Source organism: Semicossyphus pulcher, unplaced genomic scaffold, assembly GCF_022749685.1.
Source record: "Semicossyphus pulcher isolate SPU_LCO1_2020_fin unplaced genomic scaffold, fSemPul1.0.p SCAF_19, whole genome shotgun sequence".
NCBI classification, from domain to species: domain Eukaryota; kingdom Metazoa; phylum Chordata; class Actinopteri; order Labriformes; family Labridae; genus Semicossyphus; species Semicossyphus pulcher.
The window spans coordinates 20110016-20120761 of record NW_027211692.1 but is presented as its reverse complement, the minus strand read 5'-3'; the positions used below and the strand labels follow the sequence as shown (position 1 = coordinate 20120761).

The 10746-nt window shown below is 43.8% G+C and overlaps 1 protein-coding gene across 1 annotated transcript; it reads right to left on the bottom strand.

Moving 5' to 3' along the window:
- Positions 1 to 1651: 1651 nt before the first annotated feature.
- Positions 1652 to 10447, bottom strand: slitrk3a (SLIT and NTRK-like family, member 3a). The gene is made up of 3 exons (XM_069668740.1): positions 10121 to 10447; positions 9363 to 9450; positions 1652 to 7517 (listed from the first exon to the last, which is right to left on the bottom strand). Exon 3 carries the CDS (start codon positions 7457 to 7459, stop codon positions 4745 to 4747), a length of 2715 nt encoding a protein of 904 aa, XP_069524841.1. The 5' UTR covers positions 7460 to 7517; positions 9363 to 9450; positions 10121 to 10447; the 3' UTR covers positions 1652 to 4744.
- Positions 10448 to 10746: the final 299 nt, after the last annotated feature.

Below are 10746 nucleotides of genomic sequence, written 5' to 3'. Positions count from 1 at the left end.
TCGCAACCCTCTATCAGTCCCTTTTATAACATACTCTCTCTCTGCTTTGGACTCTCTCTTTTTGGTTAATTGGACAATTACAGCTTCTTTCAGCGACAAAAGAGCAAAAAAAGAATCCCTACTTTCTCTAAGTGGCACATCCTTCACAATCCTCTCCTGACAACTCCATGTTCTCTCACCCTTCTCTAAGCCTCTTGTCTGTGCTCCCCCTCCCATCAATAGTGCTCTCCGACTGATTCCTTCCCATTTTCTATTCCTCTCACTATCCAGTCTGTGCTTCTGTTCCAAATCATGTCTGGGCTAATCAAGACTCTCAGATTCAAAACAACTAACACACACTAATAGACCACAGAAAAACAAGACATCAGAGACGCACAGCAAATGTGCTCTATCTCTCTATCTCACATACAAATGCATGTGCACGCGCACTCATTAAGGGGAACTGACGACTGACAGCCCCCTTCTTCCGCCACACAGTACAGGCCCAAAAATATCCTTAGGAAAAATGCCAGGGGAAAGGAGAGGGAGGAAAAATAACACCTCAACACAAATGAAACCAAATCCCTGGAGACCACCTAAAAAGTGTTCCTGTAATCCACACAGTTACATCCAGTTCCTGCCTCCACTCAACAGAAAAAAATATCCGCTTATAGTCACCAACAACAAATGGCTAGAGTGAGTTGGTGTGAGTCTGCAGAAGCTTTCTTAAAAGGTTTAAAATGTATCATATCACTTAAAGGAGCCAATTTGAAATAACTGTCATGGTTAACTTTATATAGAGTTGTGTGTCTTTAAGTGTCTGTTTATAAGCGTTTGTTGCTCTATTATACCCTGAATTTTATTCTAGTTTGTCTTTAAAATGCCTGAAGGGATGTGTGCCAAGCATTATTACAATTTAACTTCAGTGCAAAAAGAGCAAGAGAAAAAAACCTTACAGAACATTAAGAGCACAGCAACTTAATCGTCTTTTATTAAAGTTTATGTCTTCTGATCCCCGTAACTGTGCTTGTAGACAATAATTTAACCACTTCAATTATTACATGACCACTAGGAGATGTATATCAAAGGGTCAAGAGTGTGCAGGAAATCCAAGGCAGACATCTGTTTCCACAGAAGGATTTGAAATTGAGATGAATAAAACTGTAAGGAAACATTTAGAGAGAATGTCTCCATCTTTCATTGTACTAGTTTTCAAAGTTAACCCAAGACATAAGCTTAAGGAAAGCTTAACAGCAACAAAGCCCGGTTCAAGACTGGACACACAAAACAGACCAGAATACAAACTCAACATTAGGGCAGAAATAAAGACACACAAGTAGAGAGCTGAGAGCGATAGAGGGAGATTCAAAAAGACAGAAAAAAAAAGAAGTTGCAGCGACAGAGACACAGAGAAAGCAAAGGACAGAAGAAAAGGCACACACTGCATTTACCGTGCTGAAGTCTTGCCAACGTACAAACCACAAGAGAGACGTTGAAGGAAAGGTTAACTCCACTGCGAAATTCAAATACCACCGAGATAATAGAGAACGATCCGAACCAGCAGCGCATGTTTACATTTCACACATAAAAGAAACATTTAGCCAACCTGCAGTCGCATTGGTTGCCCCTATCTAATACTCCACCAAAGTATGAAATCACTTGGAGATATTAGTGCAGGATAACAAGAGGATTTATTGGGATAAAACCACTCAGCATGGTATAATGGGACAAAAGCCCAGCACTCATTTGTGAATTATTATGGAGGGTGGGTGCCAGGCAGGGGGAGGATAAAAGGTTACCAAGATATGGGACTATAGCAAAATCATCAATGATCCAAAAACTTTATTTATTTATTCATTTGGGGGAGGGGTTGATGGGGAGGGTCGGGGTTAACAGAGTAATGCATTATGGTTTTAATCAAACTGAGTGCACACTGAAAATGCTGACCATATAGTCTAACCTCTTGGTCAGGGAAAGGAAGGCTTTGTGTGTGTCTATGTGTGTGTGTGTGTGTGTGTGCGTGTGTGTGTGCATATAAGTGTTTAAGTAAAAAAAAAAAAAGGAGCAGACAAATTAGTGGGGGTAGCAGAACATGGGGGTACAGCATTGTGAAAGTCTCTGCGAGTAGAAAACAAAAGCCTTGACGTAATGCTACCATGCTTACAAAGGCTTCATGTCAAGGTGACCTTCACTCATTTGAGCAACAATTTTTGTCCAAAAAATTAAACAGTGAATACAACACAAGGTAAAACGTCCCATATCAGTCAAACTTATAGACTGGATCATTGATGATCAATACTGGAGACTAAACTAGCTAAGGGCCTTCCCGTTTAACAGGGAAGTATGTGGTTTGCTACATTTCATCCACCAGAATAAGTTGACACATGTGAAATACTGTAACAACCAATTGTAACTGAGGATCACCACTTCTAGCAAACCTATTGAAAACAAAGCAAATTGCATATCATGCCAATCTGAAGCAAAATGTAAATTGACCCTCCTTTCCAGACATATTCACACATTTTTAGACATCTAGATTGCATCATATTTTTTCTGTCCTTCTTGAGAGACAAAAAGAAACATCGTTATGATGTACTTTTAACACCATATTCACACCTCAGCTGCTCCTATCTTGGTTTTTGTCTGCTTGTACTTTTTGGTCCCAAATATGAATCAGGCTAGTTAAGGGACATATGAAATATCTAAAAGCAAAGTTATGTCAACAACAAAGCAATCCAAAACTTAATGTACCCAAAAGCAAAAGCATTATAAAGCTCTTTCAAAATGTTCTTTTTTTGAAAATAAAGTTTTATTTTGTTGATAGAGCTGCTTTATTCTGCCATTTTCAAGACAATTGGTTGAAATAAATCAAGTGTGTACGGGGAAAAGCATGGAACAGGTGAAACTGCGCTGAAATGAATAAAGTAATCTTGTGCAACTTTAAGCTTTTATATTGATATTTTGAAAATAATTCATAAAAATACAAGACTTGATGACCTCTTAGGATAAGCATTTTGTGCATTACATAATACTGTAACTGCATCCAATCTACTACATACCCACTGAATGTGAACACCTTTTTATCGCCCTCCAGTGGACTCAGTCCACAATGCTACTTCGGAGAGAGTCAAAAAAATTAGATGCGCAAATTCAAAGAGCGACTTCAAATTACTTTTTCACGGCCTCCCAATTACTGTTAATTAGCCTACATCAGCAATACCCGTTAAGATAATTAAAATTGCAGCATGCCTCACTGATTTGGTATATCCTGTGACATCATCCACTTCAAATCCAGCAGCAGTGACTTTACTTGTGCTGGCGTTTCCTGTACCTTTTACCTACAGTTTACATCCAACCAGGACCAGTCATGTAGTGGCGAATAAAGATTGTGCTCTATGATGTCCAGCAGGTGTACATCATAGGACAAATAGACAGAAAAAGAGATTATTTCTCAGAAGAAAGAAAACCTTTCCCTTAAAACATAAATTACTTTTGTACTAATCCAAAAAGTAATGAGCTGAACTGAGATTAAATGTTATTGCCCTCCACCACATTCCTGTCTAGCACTCTATTGGTTCAGTAGCTATTCCTCCATCTCCAGCAGCTTTATCTCATGACGGTTGGCCACAGCTCCAACATGCCATTGAAACAAGACACCAAATACACAGCCTGTCAATAGCGCTCCACACACAGGTTCCCGTGGCATCAACCCTTTCATCATTTGATTGAAGAGTTTGTTTTTATTAAGAAGGCTATACCAGACGCATAATCACTATACATTGATTTAACATTACCTTTACAATTAAATTCTTCACTGAAATTACAGAATAAATATATGCACATTTTTCTTCAAATCTTTGTGAGAGAGAAAACATTAAAAGTGCTTCCTACAAAGCCGTTAGTGGGTGACAATGGGGAATCCAGAAGCAATGGAAGGGGGGTCAACAAAGTGCATGGAAATATCCAGAAAACCTTGAGCGTTGTCTTATAATAATATTCACAAATGTTTTACCATCCGTACGTCGGCGCGTCCTTTTTACGAGAAGCACCCTGATATAGACAGAAGTCCTCATTAATAGTAATAACCATATTAATAAGATATAAAAATTAAATAGAACACTGAACTGTAAATGCGTTGCAGTATCTCTGTTCGTAATGTGGTGTGAGAGTTATGAGTAAATCCCCTCGCTTCCTGCACTGAAGCGAGTGCATGCAGCAAACTGCAGTTCATTTTAATATATAGTTTTTTTCTCTCTTTCCATCATTTCCTACAAACTTTATGTGCACGGCCTCCGGGTGTTTGTACATCCTAGTCAGGGGTAAAAGAGACAGAAAGAAAACCCCCAAGTCAGGGAGACGTCCAGCTCCCGTGTGTCTTTCACACCATGGTAACTCCATTAAAAGGGGTTTTAGTGAGGGATGTACTTTAGGATGTTTTGTATGTTTTATTCCCCGGTGCCCCTCTCATTCCTCTTTTGCTCTCTCGGGCATATAGAGATATTTATATATTATAAAAATAACGGCTGTTGACATTGCTGGCTACTCTGAAAAAAAGGCACTTCATTGAAATATCTGAGAATGGCCTCTCCTCCAAAGTGATTTGGGGGGGAAACTGTTGTAACCGTAATATTATATTTCTTTTTTATCATGCTGCTTTTTCAAGTTATTGTTTTTGATATTGGTTTTGGGTGATTTTATTTTGAGGGTGGCAAAGTGAATGTGTTGATTTTGTGTTTTGCTTTCTTTCCCCAACGGGCTAGAGATGTTAAAACCGGTAAGATTTTTCCAAGACTTCGAGGTAATCCGGCTTGGTTTGAAGTTTGGCCCTTAACTCGAGGTAATCGCTTTGGGACGGGTCGGGGTAGCAGCCTTTCCCCGCCGTAAAAAGCAATGTCTCCTTCAGCCGTGCATCCTGCTGCAAATCTGGGTACTGCATGCCTGGTGGGTGCGCATGCGCCACATGCATGTCCTTTAGTTTGGGTACTGTCCCATACAAACAGTCTACAAAGCCCACTGTTGGCGTGGGCCTCTGACTGTCAATAACTGTAGGGCAGAGCCCTCCATTCTCGTGAAATCCTGCCATGTCGGCCGTGCTATGGTTGACTGTGACAATGGTGTTGAGTTGAGAGTTGGAGACGGCCAGGGTCCACTCTCTCTCTTTCTCTAACAAGGTTCTGTAGTTACTGTTGCTACTGCTGCCATTGTCTTTCTTCTCTGAAAACTGTGCCCTGTCTTCCTCTGCTATCTCCCCTTCTCTAGGCTTATATATGGGGTTGTTACACATCTGAGTCACAGGGTGGGGGATGTAATCATAAACGTGACCGTGGGCATGTGTGTGACTAGTGTGAGTGTGTGTGTGCATACTGGGCGTTGGTTTCTCTGGTGTGCCAGTGTTACCAGCACAACTCTGTCTTGGTGGGTCCTCAAAAATCCTGCATTGCATTTGGATCCCTGTCAGATCGGCCTCAGAACGTTTCCGGAAGGGCAGCTTCTTCCTACGGCGAAGAACAAAGGCAAAAAACCCAGCAGCCACAAACACAGCAGAGATGAAGAGGATGAGCAGGCTGAGGATGAGGACAGACAATGGGACAGCCCCTCTCCCACCTGCCTCTCCCATGTTAGAGCTCCCCGTGGTGAGGTCATCCCCACCGGGCAGGGCCGGTGAGGGGCCTGAAGAATACTTAAGCTCAGGACAGATGACCTCCACCTCCAGTGATCGCAGGTCCTTTCCAAAAGCAAACTCAGGTGTCTTGCAAATGACATCTCCGACCACGATGACGGAGGAGAGCTTTTCCAGCCACTGTTTCAGGGGGATGATGTCACAGGAGCAGTCCCAGGGGTTCTGATGGAGATCAATCTGGACAATGGAGGTCAGATGCTCCAGAACACCACGCACAGGCAGGGAGAGGAAGTAGTTGTTACGGAGGTTGAGGCGTGCAAGGTTGGTGCCAGCAAAGGCATCAGTGGGGAGGGAGCGCAGCAGGTTGTCATTGAGGAAAACCAGCTGGAGGTTTGGCATCAGGGAGAACGAATTAGGTTGTATCTCACGAATGACATTATACTCAAAGTAAAGATAGCTCAACATCTGCAGCCCCCGAAACATCCCAGGGGTGAGCCTCTCAATGTCATTCCCATTCAGATATAAACTTTTTAGGTTTGGTAGGTTGATAAAGGCGCCCTCCTGGACGTAGGATATCCGATTATTCCCTAAATGCAGTAAATCCAAACTTGAGAAGTTCCAGAAATCAGAACGGTAGATTTTCTGTATTAGGTTCCCACTGAGATACAATTTCTTGGCATTGAGAGGGCGCGGCAGGAGCTCGGAGATGTTGTGAAAGCTTTTCTCTTTACAGTTCACTGTTAGTCCTAGGTCATTGATGTGAAGGTTGCAAGTGCATCCAGCTGGACAGATTATTGGGATTGGAGGCCTTGTTTGGTAGCCAGCAACAGGGGGCTGGTTGATGCCTGGGTAGACGCTACGAGGAGTTGGTGGGTTCTTCGTGGGCCGAGGTCGTTTGGTAGGCTTTACAACTCTTTCCTTGTATTCCACAGAAGAGGCTGTGTTGTGAAAAGAGGAGAGCATGGAGGAAGGTTTAGTAGGCCATGTGTTCTCATTGCTGAATGGGACTCGGGGAATTCCTAGCTTGGCCTCGATCTCCGTATCTGAGAGTAGCGGACAGAGCTCGCTGCGCTTGATTTCCCGCAAGTCTTTCCCATGTAAGTGGAATGGGTACTCACATGTGATCTCACCGACCAACGCTGTATAAGGGATTCTCTCCAGCCATGTTTTCAACTGGACAATCTCACACACACAGTTCCAAGGGTTCTCCTCTAACTGGATTTCCATTAAGCTCCTCCCAACGTACTCCAGCATGCCCTTATACGGCAATGTCTTTAGTCTGTTTCCTCTTAGGTCCAGATGTGTGAGAGACACAGACCGGAATAGATAATTTGGGAGCACGGGGATCAGATTGTCATTTAGTATGAGCACTCTTAATTTGTGAAGGTGCCTGAAAGCACCACTTTCAATCCTTTTGATAACATTGTAGTCCGCCTGGAGATACTCTAAACTCTCCAGCCCAAGAAAAGTGTCATTCCGGAAAACCTCGAGTTTGTTTTCATGTAGGAACAGCCGTTTGAGTATTCCTAAGCCGTTGAACGCTCCAGCATGGATATCTTGCAAGGCATTATTACCCAGGTTAATGGATATGGCATTGTTTAGATGGAGGAAGCTGTTAAAGTAAAGCTTCCTCATCGAGTTTCTCTGCAGGTTGAGCTTGAAGGGCCGACTCCACATCTGGGAGATCTGGCTGACATTTGTAAATCCTTTGCTGTCACAGTGGACATGGAAAATGCCCTCTTTGACCTCGCAGTAGCAGGGCTCGAAGCAGGGCTCGTCGATCTCCTCGGAGTCCTCTAGAAGTGGGATTGGGGTGGTCCATCCTAAGGCTATGGTGCTCAGCAAGGTAACCCACAGCATCCTTGCTGACACCACGGGGATGAAGTCTCGGCTCCAGGGACAGAGCCACTTCACAGCACTGCAATACAGAGCAGAGGAGAGAGAATGTAAGGAAAGGATGGTGGGAATGGCGGGTAGATAATAGACAAACAAATGACACCCAGAAACCCTCACAAAGTGACGTTTGAGGTGAGAAATAGGCAGACAAAAGTGTAAGAGAGAGAGTGAGAGAGATAGAGAGAGAGAGGTGGTGCATTAGTTTAAGCAAAATACAAGACAGCTTTGAAATGATTACCAATGAATAATACAATGACATTGGAAACTACTTTAGATTGCAATATTGCTGGCTATTTCAAACAAAATATAAGCCAGCACTCCTGGATGGATAATATGATACTCGGCTACGCAAACAAATCTCTGCATTCAGACAGTGAACGTCAGTATATTGGGGGAAACGCCATTTATTATAGAGCAGATGTGCGGGTAAGGTCGCAATAAATCAGCTCAGAGATGCTTATCGCCGTGAATAAACGAAGGCAACAGCAAGTGGGCGAGGTTAGCGGTGAGGAGACGCCGTCCCCAGGCAGTGTTTATAACATAACAGGGACCTCAATCCCTCTTTTGGTAAATGAGAGTCCAGGAAAGCGCGGTGGAAAATAGAGTAGGTGCATCGAAGGTCTAACGCAGGGAGAGGACGGGAATGGAAAAGGTGTCAGGCTAGCGAACATTAGCGGGAGGAGATGGGGACTGTTGGAGGACTTGAACATCCAGCACATTAAAATGAACCTCAACACATGCATATGCGCTCGTCTATGGCTCATGGAAGTTTAAAAAAAGGTTGAAAATATAAAGTGTCAATAAGGTTGCAAAGGCTGCTTTTAGCAGTGTAAAGATGTCAGTAACAAGAAAATAGTGAAGTAGGTCCAATGATTCCGTGGTGCAGACGACAGCAGAGCCTCTATTTGCATTCGGCGATTTCTTTGAATAAATGTCCCACGTACGAACCCAGTTAACAGTAGAAACTCTTAACTGTTGCATTGTTATTGAGTCTTTCATTTGCATAAAAAAGAAACAAAAATCACTCAATACAACCTTTTATGGCTTTCCCAATTGGTGATGCCTTTTGAGGTTTAGAGGAGCAACGGCACAAGTGAAAAGCGCAGTGCCCCGAGAAGCTCAGTCAGGAGGTTGTGTTTGAGTACACCCCTCTGGCCTTGAAATAACTGATGTCGTTTAATAATAATAACAATAACAATTATAATAATACAATTAATGACAATGATAGGCCCATAAAACTTCGCTTTGATTGAAAAAGAGAGGCTTATCGAAGATTCCGTTCACTATCTCCACAGTGTTAAATAGGAAAAAGTGAAACACACATAAACACATCACACAGGCGATATCTTTTCTGTAGGCTGTGACTTTTTACACAGACACGCACATGCGCGCGCGTGCACACACACACACACACACACGCACACACACACACACACACACACACACACACATACAAACATGCACGCACGGCGCTGTCCGTTCAAAGACGGTGCTGAAAATCCAAAGGAAATGCGCTGGGACCGTCTGCCGCTCTCCATGGTGCTGAAACCAAAATCCCAGCAAAAAAAAATAAAAATAGAAAAGGAGGAAAAAAAAGAAAATATATTGTAATTCCCCCAAAAAGGTGAAGATTAATCAGGGAACGAAAGATCCTTAAATACGATCTCCCGATGCAAAAAAATGTACTGTTTTCGTTCCCTTCTCCATGCGTAATCCTCCAGGATTTATCGATCCCGCCTCCACGGTAGAGATAAAAAAGCTCAGATGCGACGTCAAAAAAAAGTAATAACGAGATTTAAAGCAATTAAAAACAACGCGTGCCACATTGCATTCCCCTGAGGTGTTTCGAGGCAGATGATATACGTACTTAGTTTAGTGGGATTCCAACTTCACATATCCTCCTGTGGTGTGTTCTGTTTTTGCCCGGTACGTCCCGCTCACCGTCCGATGCCGGGCTGCGAGGAAGAGAAGAAGAAACGGGGTGACGGAGCCGTGAGAGGAACAGAGAGGGAGAGATGGAGGGAGAGAACAGAGCATTGAGGAGGGAGAGAGGAAGAGATGCGCATCTGAATGAGCCATGGATTCCAAGCCAATGTGGGAAGATTATTATACTTACATAAATTAAAAGTGGCAATTTCAAAACGACCCAGTAATAGATGTCTAGCTTGAATTCATATCAGAATAAGTTATTGAGAAACTGTGGTATCTAATGAGCTCCCGTCCAACCAAACCAGAAATCCTACTCACATTACTGGAATTAAACACAAAATAACCTCGCTGTCAATACAGCAGAGATAGCATTTAGCTTATTGAAATACATGCCAAGCATAATGCAGTAGCCTTCCGTCGTGACATTGGCAGGGAAGCGGTGAATAAAGAACAAACGGCTATTGATCAGTCGACTGGATCCCTGCGATCCGTTATCCTGCTTACGGAGAGGGCTTGATGTTCCCTTTTAAGTCCATGGCTACGCAGACACATGAGCATACAAACACACACACACACACACACACACACACACACACACACACACACACACACACACACACACACGGACACACAAATCTGCAGAAGATTTCCCTCATGATACACCCCAGCACAGGCAAACATAGCCTAAACACTCACCTTAGTTTGGTACTGCGATTGGAAAGCATCGGGGAAAAAAGAGACCACTATGAATCTTGTTAGATCTCTCTCTCCTGCTCGTTCTCTATCTTTCCTCTCTCCCTCTCTCCCCCTCTCTCTCTCTTTCTCTCCTTCTCTCTCCCTCTCTCACTCAGTGGCGGAGGCAAAAGAGAGGAGAGAGGAGGAATGAAGACGTGATAGGAATGCAATCTCCCTCACTCTTGCTCTCCGGTGACTCTGACTCTCTCCCCTTCTCTCTCGTCTCCTCTTTTTTTTCCTAAGCAGTTTGTTTAAAATGCAAGCCCTCGACTTGTGCCAGTCCGCTTCCTCTTCTTCCTCCCCTCTCCTCCTCCCCCTCCTCCTTCTCCTCTGCCGCCGTCGCCGCCCCCCCCTCTCGGGCGAGCGCTCAACAACTAGCCGGGTGAGAGTCCTCCCCTCTCGGTTTCAGGACCGTGTCTCTGTCCGGTGCAGCGATTGAAGGAGTCTGTGGATCATATTTACGCGTGGGTCAGCTGCCGCGTTCTTTCTTTCTTTCTTTCCTCGGGTCCGTTTCCCTGTCGTGCGTCAGAGAGGAGTGAGGGACTGAGCCGGGGAGGTGGTAGTGGTGGAGGGGGAGCAAAGGGGTG